The sequence below is a fragment of the Danio rerio genome, chromosome 21, assembly GCF_049306965.1.
Source record: "Danio rerio strain Tuebingen ecotype United States chromosome 21, GRCz12tu, whole genome shotgun sequence".
Taxonomy (NCBI): Eukaryota; Metazoa; Chordata; class Actinopteri; order Cypriniformes; family Danionidae; genus Danio; species Danio rerio.
This window is the reverse complement of record NC_133196.1, coordinates 5,424,949-5,444,726: the sequence shown is the minus strand read 5'-3', so window position 1 is coordinate 5,444,726 and position 19,778 is coordinate 5,424,949. Positions and strand designations below refer to the sequence as shown.

Here is a 19,778-nt window from a genome sequence, read left to right as displayed (position 1 = left end):
TCAGTGTATATTTTGTTCATTAGATTTTCATTTTAGAAATGGATATTGAAAAGCGAAAAACAAGCCAATTTTTAATTTTTGTTTTAAAATTAAAAAACGAAAACTGAAATTTAATTAGTTTTTTTTTAATTTTGGTTTTTGAATTTGAAAACAAAATCAAAAAACGGCTCATTTTTCTTTTTCATGGTTAAAACGGAAAACCAAAATTTAAAAATGATTTGATTTTCATTTTTTATTTTGAATAGCAAAAAATAAAATCACCAGAAAACAAAAACGAATAAAGACTTGTTTTTTTATATTCTGAAACCAGATAGGCCGACTCATTTACAGTGATGCAATGCTGCCACACACAGGCTAGCCTATAGACCTTATTCTAAAATAAGGAAGTGTGCCTGTTTTCGCGATTGTCTTAGAACTTCCGATTCAGTCGCCTATGGGAGAAATGACTAGGAATAATAAACGGCAGAAAACGGTCAAACTACTTGCTCTACAAACAAATGTTTGCATGACTATACAGACCAAGTAGAATAATATAACAAGAAAATATCAGTTTGCAACATCAAGCAGCGTAATGAGCAGTTTTTAATGTCTAAAAATAAATGGAAGTGAATGAGACCGGAAGTCTCAAGCCAAAAAGATTTAAATGGCGGCGCCCGCTCGTCTGCAGAGAATAAGGTGAATAGCCTATTATTTCTTTCCACCTAATAATGTTATAAAAGGTATTTTCTTGTGATAACAGGATTTAGTTACGGCATATTTTCCTCATTGAAGCCGGTTATACATAACATTAACGATATATGCAGTATTTGCATTGCAAAACAGTTTTCTGAAAATAAAGTTTGTTAAAATCCTTTCCACTTCAGAAGTGACATTAACATTGGAATCATTGCTCATCTCTCCGTGTTATAGTAATATAATAATATATAATAGCAGTAGGTTATTTTTTTATAATTTCAATTTCTGTATTAAAAATCGGTTGCTATAATTTTCACATGGCTATATTAAATTATGGATAGACCCCCACTGTAGCGGGGGGATGACGCGTGCACACAACTCATCTGCAAGCTCAGTGATAGTCCGTTTTTAAAAGACACGGGATGCTTATCAGGATGTTTGTGCAGCATGCCTCCTTATAGATAAAATTCATTGTTAATTTTTATTTTAAAACACTATGACGCATTGAAATGTGCGTAACGAACAACTGCATTAATACCTCCCTCACTTGAAATGATTCGTGGTCAAACTTCGGGAAGAGGAAGTATTATGGTTTTAACAATATTAAAACTGTATTTTCAGAAAAGTGTTCAGTAAAGCAACCTAATGCTTGCATTTAACACCAAAAAAGGTTGTTTCATTCAAAACATGCTAACAAAAAATAAATATATAGTCTTAACCGGCCCTTATACGAGAAATATGTTATGTCTTAATGAGAAAATTATGTCTTAACAAAATCCTGTTATCACACGAAAATACCTTGTATAACATTATTAGGTGGAAAGAAATAATAGCCTATAGGCTAGCCTGTCTTTGTTATTCAAAATAAAAAATAAAAATCAAATCATTTTTGAATTTTGGTTTTCCATTTTTCACCATCAAAAAGAAAAATGAGCCGTTTTCTGATTTTCGTTTCAAAATTCAAAAACCAAAATAAAAAAACGTCTTGTTTTTTCGTTTTTCAATATCCATTTCTAAAATGAAAATCCAATGACCAAAATTTACACTGACCCTTAAATCACAGGCAAATCGACGCTCGTTTCTGTGAGTAACAATCACACAGTGTGAACTATCAAGAATGCCATCTGAGAGAATCGGCAAAGTCGCATAGATATTTGGCATGCTAAATATCTGGAGCTGTCGGTGATTCAAAATCATGTCGTGTGAAATGTGTTCTGATTGAAAATAACATCGGTGATCACCTACAGCCAATGAGAGAGCAGCATCCACTAGAGTGTGTATCTGCAGGCCAGCGGGAGGTTGGGGGAGAAGTTAAAAGCGCTCATTTTCAGTCTATTTGGACTCAAGAAAAGGAGGTAAAACTAGTGGAAATTCATCTGACCAATACCACAACCGGGTCAGAAGAGAAAAAAAGCGCTATAGAAGATCAACTGTACAGAATTCAGGTTGTGTAATCAAGCAATCAGGCAAGAGATGCCAGAAACACAGGTAAACTACACGTGCTGAGTGCTGACTTACCCAGAGGGTAGAGTAGTTTGTGAGTCTGTCTTCTCCACAGAGTGCCGTCCTCTCTGGAGATCACATCATTGGGTCGGTGCTTATAGGCCTCAGTGTAAAACGACATCTTATCTAAGAAGGTGTACACCTGAAACACAGAATTGATGTAATTTGCACTCTTTTTCAGATATTTTCCAAATGCTGACTAATGGAGAAGTCTCCTTTTTAAATATGTTTGTTTTTGTCAACATTTTCAAACACAATAGTTTATTAGTTCATTCATTCATTCTCCTTCGCCTTAGTCCCATTATTTATCAGGGATTACCACAGAGGAATGAACCGCCAATCTATCCAGCATATGCTTTACACAGTGGATGCCCTTTCAGCTGCAACCCCGTACTGGGAAACATACATACACACTCATTCTAACTCATACACTACAGCTAATTTAGTTTACTCAATTCACCTATAGCATGTGTTTGGAGCACCCCGAGGAAGCCCACTTCAATACGGAGAGAACATGCAAACTCCACAGAGAAATGACAACTGGCCCCGCCGGGACTCAAACAAGTGACTTTCTTGCTGTGAGGTGACAGTGCTAACCATTGAGCCAAGTATTAATATATTTTTTAATCTTACCTCAAATACAGCTTAACACTAGTGTGTCAGAGTTTATACGAAGTGACTATTTATTTACTAAATACGAAGTGACTATATATTTTCAACATTAATAAGAAACTACTCTTGAGAAACAACTCAAAATATTACAATAATTTCTGAAGTATCATGTGATACAGGTGTAACGATGCAGAAATTTTTGATTTATCAAAGGAGGAAAAAAACATTTTAAAACAAGTTTCTAAGGGTGCTTTCACACCTGTGAATCGATTCAGTTGTTCCGAAACAGAGATTACAAATGTTATATTGTTGCTCTTTGCTCTTGGAGCGGTTCGCTTTCACACTGCAAAGTTTCTAATCGGACCAAAAGAGCTAAAACAAGTCATGTGCGAGTAAACTCTCTTCACATTGGTCAGAGTGTCAGGGTTTATTTTGCAGCGTCCCGCTCAGCTGTCAGGAGAGGTGGTGGTTTGGTGGTGATTGACGGAGCGCGCGTGCGACGTGTTTGAGGAGAGACGCGGTGGGAAGGGGTGAGAAGGGTGCGCGACGATGCCTATTTGAGGACCGGGAGGGAGACGCGAGATTACTGGGAGATCGTCGCTCGTTTGCGGGCATCCGGAGACTCGCGAAACTTCCCGCCCTACTCATAATTCTCTCTTCACATAGTCGTAAGCCTATTACATATCCATAAAACACTGTGATATAACCGCGCTCTGATCGGGTCGCTTTCTTACTGTAATCGAACCACTCCAGGGTTCGTTTCAAACGAGCGAGACCACCTCACTCAGGCAATCTCGGAGCGATTACTTTGGCGCAGAACAGAGCGCGATTGCCCTGTTCACATTTGCCAAACGAACCGCGCTAACTGGGCAAACGAGATACGTTCCGAAACAAAAGTGTAGGTGTGAAAGCACCCTGAATGTCTAATTATATTTCACTAAATGTGTGCTTTCTTGATCAATCAAAAGCAGAAGACCAAGTTATTGCAAATGTTTAGACCGGTACTGTATGCCAGTACTGTATTCCAAGTGCATTTTAGATTTTATATCTATTTGTACCTTCTTGGCTGTAGATTTGTCAGACAGCAGTGCAGTGAGCAGCTGTAGTAAAGGTCCAGTCTTGTATGGAAATACACCAACTGCACTGTCCAGAATCACACCCAGACCCATGTTCGGCTTCTGTAGGTCAAAAATCAAATCATAGGCAAATCACTAAAGACACATGTTGCATGGTTGTTGCTAGAGCGGATCCGTTTGCGGCCAGAAGTTAACGAGAATTATTTTTATTATTTATTAAATTTCTCATTTGTTTTATTTTATTAACGTCTACCCCCACCCCAACCCTAAACCCAACCGTCACAGTAATGTAAAAACAGTTGTTGTACCGAGTATTAGTTATGTTATCTATTAAATTACCCAATTAAATGTATTTTTTAACGCCTACCCCCACCCCAACCCTAAACCCAACCCTCACAGTACTGTAAAAATATTAATTATTGTTATACAGTGTCATAAAAAAATGCTGCTTTATTAATGTGCATATCGCACTTCCGGCCGGCCGCATATCCGATCTAGACTTTACCATGTTGCATCCCACTTGCCACTTTAAGGACATAGTATAAGGCGGCAAACTGGGATGCAGCAACAGCAAACAAAGAAAATCCACATACAGTGATCAACATATACGAGTTCACCCCTCACAAATCTCTCATTTAAATACTTTCTATAGGAAGATTTACAATATTATATTTGTGCATGTACATTAGATTAGTCAGTACTGAAGCCAAATCTGGAGCTAATCTAAGAAAATAACTTATAATAACAGTCCAAAATTAGTATAGCCACATTTATATGTTAGGGGAAAATATTAAATAAAACAATTAAGAGAGCAAAATTCAAGAAAAACAAAACATTTATACAATTTTGCTGACATTTTGTAGTTTGTAATTTTTTTTACAATATTTAGCATGAATTTAAATGTACTATCTTTCTATTTCTAAAGATGTTTGGTGACTAAAATGTTATTTTAATAAATATATGTTTAATGTTATGAAGAAGTGGGTTGCACTGGTTACTGTTACGGTGCCAATCGTCTCAGTATGTATATTAACACTATTAATGTCCAATAACCATAAATGAAAAAAAAACACAGACGTACTAAATTGTAGGTGTTTACTCAAATAGGATATATTAATCCTCAAATAACAATATTATTTAAATGAAACAAAAACATGCATCAAAAGAGTGTAGGCCTGCGCAAATAATAATGAAAGAAAAGTTCACAATAGGATGTAAAGAATAATGCTGATTGCTTACAAATCAATAGTAAAGAAAACTATTATAAAAAGTCCTTTCTACACGTTCAGATACCAGAAGGTTGAATGAAGCTGGTCTTTTAGCTACAGTCTCAGGGCCGTTGGTGCACAATAAATCCTCCCGTGATGAGAAGGGCAGGAATTTCAGCCAGTACAGGATGTTGCTGAATAATTATAATGCTGCTTCATACGACTCTTGCACAGGTGTGTGTGTGGTTGTTTCTCATTGACGCACTTGCAAGGATCATCACGAGCGAGACTTCAGCACCGTCTATAAGCGTTATCAAAAGCCATCCGCTGTCAATCCAGATTATAATACACCCTTCTGCAGTTCACAAAGTGAAGGTGCAACAGAACGAGTCGATAATTTACTGTTTTACGCTGTTAACGATGAGATTGTAGGACCTCTGCTTTCACATCGCCATTCCTGAACTGATTTACTTTCGTTTTTATCATTCGGTTGACTTGAACTGAACTGATTCTCGAACGCTTGCTTGATCTGGTTGATTCCTAACTGAACTGATTCGCGGTGGCGCGACTCACTAAATATGCCACACCTTTTCTTCTAAATGAGAGATGAAATAATCGTCATACAACACCTATTTTAAATGTGCATAAACTGAACAATGGCTTTTTTACATTTAGTAAATCTGTTTTGTTCAAATGCAGGAAAATATACAACCTATTTTCACTGAGAAATGGATAAACATAATCATTGTCAAAATGGGGTGTACTCATTTATGCTGAGCACTGTATAGTTATATTTGATATGAGTATATTGTTATAAGCGCATCATCTGTTTTCCTCACCGACTCCCAGAAAAGCTCTGCCAGACTCGGTGCACCAAGAACTTCACACGCTGCATTGATCAGGTGCTACAGACAGAACAAACCAGATGAGATGTATTACTAGCTAATACAGTAGCCTCACAAAAATGACATTAATCTCTGTTCATGGGTTTTTAAGTTTGTACCTGCTGGCTGCCAAGTGTGTCTTCTTCAAAAGAAGTGATGACAAAAGACAGCAGACCGTAAATACACATCCGTGCAGTGCTCACTGTACACTAAAGAGAAAGACAACAACAAAAACAGCACCAGCATGTTTAAAACTCTACATCTGAGTAATTATTTGATATCTCATTACATAAAACATCCGTGTTTCTGTAACAGGGACTTTGGCTGGGTGGTATAACGGCATATATCATTTAATATCATTCAAATAATACAATAATACAGTTTAAATAATTATTATTAAATTGTCAACCATAATAGAATCATTTCCATAACTCGACATTTAAATAAGAGAGCGTGGCTAACTCGTATACTTGAGACTGAGGAATTGCTGACTGGAGCGCTCGTAATAAGATCAGGTCAACAATTAAAGGTGAACTTTAATGTGATTTAAAGAAACTGTTTTCGATTAGTAAAGAATAACTCTGTGCACAATATACCTCAGTAAGAGTGCACTCCTACACTATGCTATCCGAACTGTGCCTGGGCGCCCGTTCGTTTGACAAGTGTGAGTGCTTCGGGCCCGGTTGGAAGAGGTGTGCCAGTCAGAGAGCAGTTCGGTTGGGTTTTGGAGAGTTAAGCAGGTCGCACACCAGAAGCGCCACGCAGCGCCATGCATTTTAGAATTCTAAACATAGGTTTCTATCAGGATACACACACCGGCGCCGCAAGTCGGCGGCGCCCGCCCACGACTCAGGACGCAGTTCATTTTTCAGCCGCGCCACAGAGCGCCATCTGATTAGTTTCATGTTAAACATCATTCGAATGTGCGCGTCTGGTGTGCGATACTTTAATCTGTCATGTGCGCGCCGTGTCGCCGCGCCGCGCTTTTGGTGTGCGACCTGCTTTAGGCTTTACGCTTGTAGCCTGAGCCCGAAATTGAAGATGCGACGTCAATTTTAAGGGACTACTTCATATGGATTTTATTAATCATTCTAACTTTTCCATTTACGCAAACTGTCATAGTTTATTAATGACGCAAACCCCTCGAGGCACAACAGCTGCACCTTAAACCTAGCACATGCTGCATGAGGACTTTAATGATAACTTATGAGTGGTTCGGTTGAGCTTTGGCGCAGTACGCTTGTAGTCTGAGCCTGAAATTGAAGATGCGACGTCACTTTTAAGGGACTTTCATATGGATTAGTGCTAGTGCAAGTATGTCCTAAGTCAGGTATATCCAAACTCGGTCCTTGTGTAGTTCCAACCCCAATCAGACACACCTGGGCTAGCTAATCAAGCTCTTACAAGGCTTTCTAGAAACATCCTTGCAGGTGTGTTGAGGCAAGTTTTAGCTAAAATCTGAAGGACACCGGCCCTCCAGGGCCAAGTTTGGACACCCCTGCCCTAAGTAAAGTCACACTAGAGTTTGTGTGTGCGAAATTCTGTCGTACTGAGCTGCGAAAAGGGGCGGGATTAGACATTATTAGACATTAAAAAAAGCGAGCAATTGCTCCACGTTTTAAATTTCTGTCCAGAGAGGTCATGTTTTGATCCTCAATTGGTCTCACGCAGTCAAGTGATGCAGGTCAGAGTTCACCAAGCTTGAACTTTGCACCGCAGTGACCTGCGAAACTTAACCCATGACCCTGCAATTCCGGTCTGACGCATTCGCGTGCATATGAATGGAAGTCTATGGGGAGAAAAGTCAAGTATGACCACAGCTTTAAACGGTCACTTGAGTAGTGCTGCAGCCTCTGCTGACTAACAGCATCCCCCAGGTCCTAATGCCTGCCCTGTAGCACAACTGATTCAAATTAGACTACTGAAACTGAAAGTAAAACACATAAATAACATGAAATTATGTCATAAAAAGCTTAGTCTTGTTTGATATATTGGTCAGCATATATGAAAAAAGGATTGACTTATTGACTGTGACACCAATCATACAGAGCTCAATTCAGTATCTGCTGCTAATACTTTTTTTTTACAATATGGCTCCTAAGCATTCATGAGAAACGCATTTAGAGGCTTCTGTTGTATTAATAAAATGAATTTTTTTTTTGCAAAATTAGTTGTTCTACTTGGTATGTTCTATCTTGAAATAAAGCATCAGTTTGTCAAATATAATTTTTATTGATTGTGAGAAGCTTACACTTATGGGAAATAAATTAAAATCAGACCTGTGATTTTTGCATTTAAAGTCATTTTCAGTTTTTTTTTAATTGCTCAAGTATTTAGGTTTCTTTTTTGAAACCCTTTTTTGTGGGTTTTCTTGAATAACTACCTACGTAAATATCTAAATCTTAAAAAATAATGTTATGGTGAAAACAAAATTTCTCAAGTTTTGGTCAAACTGCCCTCCTTTACAATAACCAAACTCTTCTTACGTTATTTCCAGCACTGCCGAGCGCCTGCAGCATGTTGGTGAGATATTGGAAGACCCCGAGCTGCAGCGTTGTGTTTCCCAGACGTCTGATCACGGAGCTCACTTCCTCCGGACGCAGTGTGTGTCGCAGCAAAACCCACGCCAACAGAACCGGCCCGTGGTGAGGGATGTCACCGAAAGTCAACAGCATCTGATCCATCTCCTGCGCACACACACATTGCACTAATAATCAATTCAATGGGGTATATGCACAGACTTTTCATTTTCAATCAGCCATCTCGAGCCCTTTCCGTGAACCGTCTTGCCATTACAAAATCGCCATGTTTAGGTTCTTATTTCTTAATCAGTGGTCTTTACTGCCTGATTGACATACGATATGAAGTGGGTCTCAGACAAGACAAAAAGCACTGCATTAAATTCTGTTTTTCAGCACCAAGTTTTTAACATATGGAAATTTATTTTACCTAATAATTTCAGTTTCTGTGCTACTACTGACGGTGCATGCGTTTACACAGACTTTCATCTCGTTTTACACTTGAACAGCTAAGTGAATCCTTAAAGGGCAATTGGAGGACCATTTGGTGGACCAATTGGAGCGGCTTTCAGACCAACCACAACTTGACATAGGAGTGCAGTTCCCCCGCCCACCGAATTGATTGACAGCTGCGCGTATTAACATGTCCCGATAGTCATCTGTATAATCATATCAACAAGACTAGTTTAAAATGTTTTAAAACAGGGCATGTGTGTTGTGAATTACAGCGATTTACTTCAGCTTTACTACATCAGCACAGCCGCGTGTCAGAACAATTATAATAGAAGACGCTTCAATCGTGGTTTGTGGGCGTTAAATCAAAAGATATCCAAACAGCAGTGGAGATTAACCTGTATCCTGTCACATATGCGTGCAAAAACAGTGCAAAGCTAAACGTGCGCTGTCTGTCTGTGTGTGTGTGTGTGTGTTTGTTTGTGTGTGTGTGTGTGTGTGTGTGTGTGTGTGTGTGTGTGTGTGTGTGTGTGTGTGTGTGTGTGTGTGTGTGTGCGTGCACTCGTGAACTTTGTAACGACATTGTGTGTGACTCATCGATGCAACTCCACAACAAATACTCATTGGCAAAGTTCTTACTGTAGTATTTCTCACAAACGCTACGTGAGATCTTCCTTTAAGTCTGTCTGTTGTCTGACGCAGGCGAAGGAGGAGATTAAGGCACGTAGAAACGGTAGGCGGGGAGGACAAGCCTTAAAGGCACAGTACGACAAAACTGCCCCCTAGTGCAAAAACGTATAAAATAAAATCTTGTAAAAGGTATAATGAAAAATCTGATGGGTGTTTTGAGCTGAAACTTTACCAACACATTCTGGAGGCACAAAACACTTATACTAAATCTGAAATAAAGTGGTAACCTAGGTGCCCTTTAAGTCTGTTTAACTGATTGTAATTTAATTACATTACAACATCAATGCTGCAAAAGAAACCTTATAAAATTAAATAGTCACTTTAACCTTTCATGGGAAGTTTATCATAGGCTGAAAAACACTAGCTGTGCATATAACCCATTTAACTCAAGCTTATTTGAATTGGGCCTTTTAGAATAATTATTGTTTCAAAGCATTTTTTTTCAAAAGGTGCACATTATTGAATTACAATCAAGATCAGAAACATAGGGCTCTATTTTGACGGTCCATGCGCAGAGCGCAAAACGCAGGGCGCAAACGTGTCAGAACGCATTTTTGCCAATTTACGGACAGGAAAATCCACTTTGCGCCGTGGCGCATGCTCTAAAAGGGTTGAGTTTATTTTATTAATGAGTTATAGGTGTGTTTTGAGAATAAACCAATCAGAGTCTCATCTCCCATTCCCTTTAAGAGCCAGTTGCGTCTTGCAATAAGCGCATTCGCTATTTACAGGACGTAAAGTAAGTCCAAGTGGAAAAACTGAGCATTTCACAAGCAAACAGTTAACAGTTAACTGTTTTATTTAAGAGGAAACTTTTAAACAGAGAATCTACTGCCTGAGAATGAGAGATAATACATCTACTTTCACTTTCGCTCTCATGGATAGGGAAACCTTTACGCACAGACATCAATTAGTCTGTAAATAATTCATTGCGTTTGTTAAGCGCAAATATTCGTTTCAAAACTATTTCTAAATTCAGTTCTAATTTCCAGCAAATGAATAAATGAACAATAACAACAAAGTGTGTTCAAAAACCTGAGTTATATCCTAAAACACATGCTGCGCCCCATATGGTGTAAAACCTGCAGGTGGGCAAATCTAAGCTTATTTTTAATAAAACAAATATAAATATGGATATAATAAATAATACTGCTAATAATAATAACATTATACAAAAGCCAATTGTTATGAATGAACTAAAAAAGCCTCCCGAGATGAAGAAGACAGCAGTGATTTTTCATATTTATGTAGGCTAGAAAAGTATTAGTATGTTTTGTAATATTTTAATCCTTTATATCCTATATCTATTCTTATTATATCTTATATATATCCTTAATATTTAAATTTTTTCATATGTAAAGATATTTGCCTATTGCTCTCTTGTGTGTATTAAGCAGTGTGTAAGCGAGACGCAACTCTGCGCCGGAGTTTAGACCGGGTTTGTTTTGGTCTAATAAAAAAAAATCTATTATAGTTTCTCAAAATAGCAACGCGTCAGCAGTGCGCCTCAGAACGCCTTCCTTTTTAGACCAGAACGCCTATGGGCGCACATATGAGCGCTACTGCATTTGCTATTTAAACAGCGTAGCGCAGCGCCTCAAAACGACTCTTGCGCCAAGCTGAAACTACCAAAAGACTACTGCGCCGCGCCTTGTTCCTTGTTGACAAACAAGTGAACAGACAAAAAGTGGTCAATTATTGCACTAACCATGTCAAGGTTGCGGGTTTGATTACAAAGGAAGGCAATAACTGATAAAAATGTATATACTTCAATGATATAACACTTGAATGCAATTTAACCGACTTTAGATAAAAGCAACTGCCACGTTCATTAATGTAAAAACTGAAATTATGGCTGCTGAAAATTCAACTTTTGCAGAGCATTAAACTACATTTTTAATTGAAGAAAACAGTTGTCTTATTACAATCATTTTTTATTGTCTCTTGAAGTTCAAGGGTTACCTTGCAAACATCCTGTTGGTCATAAAACTGATGCTGTTCGGTTCGGTCCTCCAGAGCACATTTATGCAGAAAATCAATGTCCATTCCCTCAACCAGCATCAAAGAACTGAAGTACCTGTAGAGGAGAACACAATTCACATACAGTTATTAATTATAGACCTCCTGTGAAATTTATAATTTAATTTTAAATATTTCCCCAACTAATATATAACAGAGCAATAAAATATTTCACAGCATTTCCAGTCACATTTTGTCTTATTTATTTTAGTGTGGCTGGAAATATTCTATATTGAAAAAACATATTTCATTTCATCTCATTTTCTTGTCGGCTTAGTCCCTTTATTAATCCGGGGTCGCCACAGCCGAATGAACCGCCAACTTATCCAGCAAGTTTTTACGCAGCGAATGCCCTTCCAGCCGCAACCCATCTCTGGGAAACATCCACACACACTCATACACTACGGACAATTTAGCCTACCCAATTCACCTGTAACGCATGTCTTTAAGCTGTGGGGGGAAACCCACGCGAACGCAGGGAGAGCATGCAAACTCCACACAGAAACGCCAACTGAGCCAGGGCTCGAACCAGCGACCTTATTGCTGTGAGGCGACAGCACTACCTACTGCACAACTGCTTTGCTGAATAACAATATTCTAGTAAGTTTTTTACTTTTTTTCAAATTTATTTAAGTTTTCTACATGGAATATCATTTAAAACATTCATGTTTTAATCATCTTTCCATGTTGTTGTTAACACTACCCCAAATAAACACCCCCCCCCCTCCTTAAATAGCCTACAACTTCCCCAAAAATACTAAATAAACATAATAAGTAAAAAAAAAAAAAAATTCAGTAAATAATAATATTAATAAATTAAATAAAACATTTAAATTAATAATAAATATGTATTCATATATTATTGCTCGGCTTAAGAATCAGTTAGCCAGCAGATAATCTAAAAAGGGGCGCCACAACTAAAGACAAAAGTCTTTAAAGCACAAGTGATGGTCTACTTTTTTCCAATTTAATGCAAGTAAACACTTCTTTTATCCATGCATCAAAAGAGGGTGGAGACACATTTCAACTTTAACAGGATGGGAAGTCTTAAATTTTATTTAATCATTTTTAGGGTCGATATTATTAGTCCTATAATGAATTATTATATAATTGACTACAGAACAAACCACTGTTTTCAATGACTTGCCAAATTAATGTAATTCATTCATTTTCCTTCAGCTTTGTTTCCATAGCACAATGAACAGCAAACTCTTCCATCATATGTTTTACGCAGCTGATGCCTTTCCAGCCGCAACCCAGTTCTGGGAAGCACCCATAAACTCTCACATTCACACACACACACACTCATACACTACGGCCAATTTAGTTAATCCAATTCACCTATAGCACATGTGTTTGGACTGGAGCACCCGGTGGAAACCCCCGCCAACACGGGCAGAACATGCAAACTCCACACAGAAACCCCAACTGGCCCAGCTAGGACTCGAACCAGCAACCTTCTCGCTGTGAAGGGCATCACACACCGGATGCACACATGACAGTTTAAAGTATCGCACACCAGACGCGCACATTTGCATGCTATTTAAAACTAAACTAATCAGATGGCACTCTGTGGCGCGGCAGAAATATGAACAGTGTCCTGAGTCAGTGCTGCCTAGTTAACCGAATTAACCTAGTTAAGCCTTTAAATTTATATTTAGGCTAATATCTTAAAGTAACTAGAATAATAAATAAAAGTATCCTGCAAAATATGTACTGTCGTCAAGCTAAAGACAAAAGCAATGAGATATTAAAAGTATTATGATGAAAACATGTTGAAATTAGCCTTGTTAAACATCACTTGGGCAATATTTGAAATTTTCACAGTCTGTGATTAAAAAAAGGAGCAGATGACCCATTCTGACCCAATGCGTTCGACCAGCGTGTCCATGCTCTTGTCCACGAGGTGTCGATTTGTCTGGCGTTGTCCAAAGCCCTGCTCTTTAAAGAGCCTTGTGAAGGTGCAAAGGTCATTGGGCGACATCTCAAAGTATGCGTAATACAAAAACAGGATCTCCAGCAGAAGTGCCTGCTCCTTCAGACACTGCACAAACCAGCGGGACACCTGCCTCTCCGTCTGCACACATTAAAACATCCTCAGTCAAATTCTGCTGGTGTAATTCATGGTGATGCGGCTTTCAACATTAAGATCTTTTTACCATCAAGTTTCCATGCGTCTCCCATGTTGGAGCTTCGGATTTGGAGAGCGTCTCAAACTGCTGCCTGTAGTTGGACACCAGATCTTTCTCCAGCTTACTGACGCAGTTGGAGTACTCCGCCTGAAGAGAGAAAAGGGACAGTTGTATATTCTATTGCTTAATTTTAGATGCAACATTGCAGTGTTTGTTTATATACTGAATAACTTTCCTGTGCACTTCATAAGTTGCTTTCTTTAAAGTGCCCAATTTTTTATGGAAATTCCCTTTTTATGCAGTGTGTGGACTCCCTAATACCAAAATATGAGCTGTTAATAATCCCCACTTTAAGCCAAAAATCTAATTCCCTGATGTTCACAGACTTAAAAGCTGAATTTCCATGACATCAAATAAACAAGTGCAGGTTGTTGTTGCGCTTATATATTAATCATACAATACTAAAATATTATGCTTAAATAATAGGATTACATTAAAATTAAGGATTATAATAGCAATTAATCATATCCAAAATAACGGTTTGTTTTATTTTTATTAAAACTGATTTGTGCAAAAACACAAACATGCATATATTTGAGAAAATATTTATTTGTATATAGGTATAAAATATACACATGTATATCACACTATACATGTATATGAAACTACATATGCCTATGATACTACACATGCATAGGATACTATATAAGCATTTGATACTATAAATGTATATGATATTATACATGCATATACTTTACATGATACTATACATGCATTTGATACTATATATGCATGATACTATACATGTATATGATACTATATATGCATACTATACATGCATCTGATACTATACATGTATATAATACTATATATGCATATGATACTAAATATGTAAATGATACTTTACATGTATATGATACTATATATGCATGATACTAAATATGTTTGATACTATACATGTATATGATACTATATATGCATGATACTATACATACATTTGATACTTTATATGCACATGATACTATACATACATATGATATTATATATGTATAAGATACTATATATGCACAATACTATACATGCATTTGATACTATACATGCATATGACATTATATATTATGTATATGATACTATATATGCACAATACTATACATGATACTATACATGCATTTGATACTACACATGCATATGATACTATACATGTATATGATACTACACAAGCATATGATACTATACATGCATATGATACTACATATGCATATACTATATATGTATATGATACTATATATGTATATGATACTATACATGCATATGATACTATACATGCATATACTATGTATATGATACTATACATGTATATGATACTATACATGATACTAATCATGCATTTGATACTATATATGCATATGATACTAAATATGTATATGATACTATACATGTATACTATACATGAAAAAGAGTAGTATAATTTTGCTTATTTTCATGAGTGTGTATTACATACTCAAATAAATATACACACACACATATTCTTGCATATACATATACACACATATATGTCTTGTCAATTCTTTGCCCAGCACTAATTAATGAATTTAGTTTGAATATCATTTTGTATGACTTTAATTGCCCCTATGAGAACAACAATTTACCTCAGATTGTGTTTGTAGGGCTGTGAAGTGCTTCTTCCTTCTCCCATATTTGATAACTTATTTTTTAGTTTTACAAACTATACATTTAGCTTTTGTCATTTATTTATATTTTAAGGGTCAAAGCTCCTAAAATTCATATTATGCAAACAGCTAGCCTTAGTTAACAGATACAGTCTGGTGAGTGCATTAGATTTCAATGATTGATAATTGATGACTAAAGGAAGAAAACAGAACTGAAAATAGCCTGACCATAACACTAGGTGTGAAACAGCATGGAAAATGAAATAGAAAAAGTACATCTTAATAAATAGAAGCTAAATGTAAGTGATAAAAAATAGATAAAAACATCTGTAATGATGAACTTTAATATAAAAACCTTCAATCGGTCACTCATATGAGATCCTTAAAACTAAATCTTAACAATCTAGTCCACAGGTGTCAAACTCAGTTCCAAAAGGGCCGCAGCTCTGCACAGTTTAGTTCCAACCCTAATTAAACACACCTGATCAAACTAATTGAGTCCTTCAGGTTTGTTTGAAACCTACAGGTAAGTGTGTTGGAGCAGGGTTGGAACTAAACTGTGCAGGGCTTCGGCCCTCCAGGAATTGAGTTTGACACCCCTGATCTAGTCAATTTCCCAGGAAAAAAACCAAGTCCTGTCCTGCAGTTTATCTTGTTTGAAAAGCTGCCTGACTTGGAATCAATTGTCCATCACAATAGAAATTAAAAGCTTATAATAACAAACTCAGCCAATAATAAATCTGATCTGTCATTATTATTACCCTGTATGGATGTCTCTCATCCTGGAAGTAGGTGAGGAGGTGAAGAACACAGCGCAGAACACAAAGTCTCTCTTCATAGTAGTAATCTGCAATCTGCACAACACAATTCCAGCATTAGGTACACAATCAAACTATTTTAGATTGAATTAGAGCTTTAAAGGAGCTTCATTTTGTGACATGACAAACAAAACTGAACAGACATAAAAGTGGGTCTAACCTTTAGGAGCAGAGCCTGACTCTGTCTCTCATCCTGCAGCACAGCCTGATGGGGAATGGGGAAATTCTTTAGATGATGTTCTCACAATGTACATGCACATAGAGGTACATATATTTTTCAAGGGGGCTAATAATATTGTCCTTAAAGTTGTTTTCAAAAAAATTACAAATACTTTTATTCCAGCCGAACTAATAGAAATTAGTATGTTAAATATAAATTGTATAGGAAATACTGTGAAAATGTCATTGCATTTGACATCAACTGTATATGATGTAGATGTGTGCCATATGAAGCTGAACTCACCTTGAGTGTGTTTCGTGTCCCTCTGTAGTCCTCCTGAAGGTAACACTGAAGAACCTGCACACTCTGCTGCTCATCCAAACCCTGAAAATATAAACACAGACACACAAATGACACACCAGTTCATTCCTTAGGCATCGATCAAGCCAAATTTAGAGGCATGCCCATATGCAAGCAGCACATTCAGAAATCTAATGACTTTTGAGCCCAACTGAATTATAATTTAATTTTGATTGTAAACCTAAAATATATATATATGGTCAATTCCATGAAAATGTCAACCTTATCATGAAAAAATAAACTTTTGACCAAAATAACAAAACCTATTTAAATTTGCTCATTAAGGTCTATATTTTATTGTAATGATGTGCTCTTGTTGAATTTTTAAGGAAATTGGTTTGTTTATCCATGAAATATGAGGATTGTGCCAATGGTAAATTTCATTATAATCCAACCACATTTCGTGCTTTAGAAAAAGGGATTAAAGACGCACCTTTTCCATGCTTTATGTTAACAGTAATCATTCTGCAGAAGGATTGGAGTCTGTAGTATAAATAATTACCCTTACTTTTTCATAACATTACTGCCCTTTTGATTTATGAGCTACATATTTAAGACATCACGCAGCTTTGGTCACGTGTCACGTCCGTAACGATTTAATAAAAAAGTTTATATTGTGGAATAAATATTATAACAAATAAAATGAAACTTTGTATACAAAGCCAAAATATGTCCATACTAATTATGATCGCCAACTCATCTCAGGTCTTTGCTTTAAACAACTACAATTTTGCGTTACGGACGTGACCATTTTTGAACTCCTTATTAATATAAGCCAATGACTAGCGCATATTTGTTCATTATGATGCTGCATTACAATTACTGACTTACATTACATAACATCCATATGTTATATCAAGAACTAAACATTTCAGTTAGCTATAAACCATTTTAGTAACATTTTAAAAATAAATGTTTAATAAAGAGAACAACATTTTACATGCCATAATCTTGGCGCATAATCTTGATGTTTTGGCGATGCAGCACCTTGTGTTGAAGCACTTCTTGTTTCTTTTGTAGATAGGGTAACTGACCGTCAAATAATAGATCAAATAGTTAAGATACAATTTATGCCAAACTAGGAATGCTGATTTCGATTCATTTTGCCAACCAACAACCGCTCGTTAAGCGATATTAACCGTTAACAGATTAATATCAAAATATTATTTAATAAAAAAAAATTGACGTGCCTATTTTGTCTGACACATTAAATATTGCATTTTAAAATACTGATTTAGGTTATTTTAACATGCAAACAGCATACAGAAGGAGCATCTTCACGCACCTGCAGTGTTTTTTTTAGCAGCACAGAATAACTGAATAAACTAACAAAAATAATAAAATAAATCCTGCTCTAAACCTTTTTACTTAAATGACAAATTAAGATTACAAAACGAAAACATTGACTGAATGCTTTTTAAGAATCGGCATAGACTGTTTGTCCAATCGTGTTTTTTTTTCTTCCGTCAATAAAAAAATATTAGGCTAGATCAAATAGATTGCTTTACGGAAAAAATGCATTCAATTAATGCTCCGCTGTTATAATATTACAAAACCTGTCAACATTTTTAATAGAGGTCATTAGTTTAAAGATTATGTCTTAATTATGATTTATTAGCCTATTTCCTCTGTCTTACTTGCGGTTCATGTGCGCGCGCGCGCTGAGTATAGTGAAACATAATGACAATGAACCATAAGGCTTTGAACCTATACTTTTTGTTAAATATAGGCTAAGGATATAACAATTTTGTTATTTACATGTGATACTGTTTTAATTTGCATACATGTTTTATAAGCTGTAAAATGAAAGTTATCCTAAAATATTTGGCTTTGTTTGATTTGTAGATTAGGCTATGTAGGCTATTTAAAATGTATATAAGAACTAATAATAACTGTTATTTTCCAATGGAAAAAAATTGGTTTGTTGGTTAGTCTGCACTAAATCATCAATATACCTAGTTGAGTTTATGACGCGGCTCCAGGCTGCACAGACGACCAGCATCAGCGCTGGTTCGTCAACTCCTGTGTCAACTCCTGTGTCAAACTTTGGCCAGAATATCCTTCTTTCATTTAGCTTCTTTGGCAAAATACATCTGTAAGCACGTGTTTGCACGTGTTACTGTTCTGCGAGTTAACAAATATGTGTTGCTCATAGAGGCCGATCACAACGAACGCGCTTTTTCATTCCAGAGACGTGAGGCGCTCCGCAATGCATTTTAAATTGACAAGAAAAAAGGAGCACGGTGCTCTTTGGTATGTCACTTTTGGTAACAACTGAATCAGCTGGTCTATTGTGCGCTAATGTTGCTGTCAATGTTGTCATAATTTAATTTTTAAAATAATATTATGAAATTCAAGATTTGTAAAGTCATACAACTTTGGATGACTTAAAAGAGCGACCACAAGTCTCTACTACGTTATTAAAAAGTTCGCCGTATCTTGACAACACACTTTGTCACCTCAAAGGAAACCCCGCCTCTGCTTTCATTTGATTGAAGAATGAAAGACGCCACTGAGGTAACATGCTTTTTCTCTGGAGCTCACAAAGTGGGCAATGGCAAAACGCGAGGCGCGCATGCAGGGCGCAAAATCAATAACCTCCATGCATTTGGTCTTTTCCCATTGCTCAAAATGCGCACGCCGTGGGTCAGGCTGCAGGCACTTGCACAGGCCACAGCGGAGTTTTCATTTCATGCAAAGCATAAATATGTTTTTTTATTTTATTAATTAATAACCATTTATAAAGATAAATTATCATAGCGACACAATTAATTTTCCAAGCCCTTTATCCAAAATCTAAGCACTTTCAAAGCTGGAAAATAGGCTATAGCCTACATTAAAATGAAAACATTTTCAAAGATTTCAAGCACCCGGCAAATGTGCTTGAGTGCTTATTAAAATTATTTTACAGGCGGCAAAATAAGAATAAAATCTTAATATTGATCTAAGCTTTAACTACATTATAGGAGCATTTAATTTGTTAGTAAATCGATAGCACC

At 36.6% G+C, this 19,778-nt stretch overlaps 1 protein-coding gene across 1 annotated transcript in view; it reads right to left on the bottom strand.

Moving 5' to 3' along the window:
- The window catches only part of nup188 (nucleoporin 188), a 66,954-nt gene that overhangs the window by 38,884 nt on the left and 8,292 nt on the right, over positions 1–19,778 (bottom strand). Inside the window, exons 5-15 of the mRNA XM_001922983.6 lie at positions 16,723–16,803; positions 16,420–16,464; positions 16,203–16,295; positions 13,799–13,918; positions 13,505–13,716; positions 11,583–11,697; positions 8,445–8,645; positions 6,078–6,167; positions 5,914–5,979; positions 3,849–3,968; positions 2,194–2,320 (exon numbers count right to left, since the gene is read on the bottom strand). Of these exons, the coding sequence (XP_001923018.1) occupies positions 2,194–2,320; positions 3,849–3,968; positions 5,914–5,979; positions 6,078–6,167; positions 8,445–8,645; positions 11,583–11,697; positions 13,505–13,716; positions 13,799–13,918; positions 16,203–16,295; positions 16,420–16,464; positions 16,723–16,803 (1,270 nt within the window). The remainder of the gene's footprint in view (positions 1–2,193; positions 2,321–3,848; positions 3,969–5,913; positions 5,980–6,077; positions 6,168–8,444; positions 8,646–11,582; positions 11,698–13,504; positions 13,717–13,798; positions 13,919–16,202; positions 16,296–16,419; positions 16,465–16,722; positions 16,804–19,778) is intronic.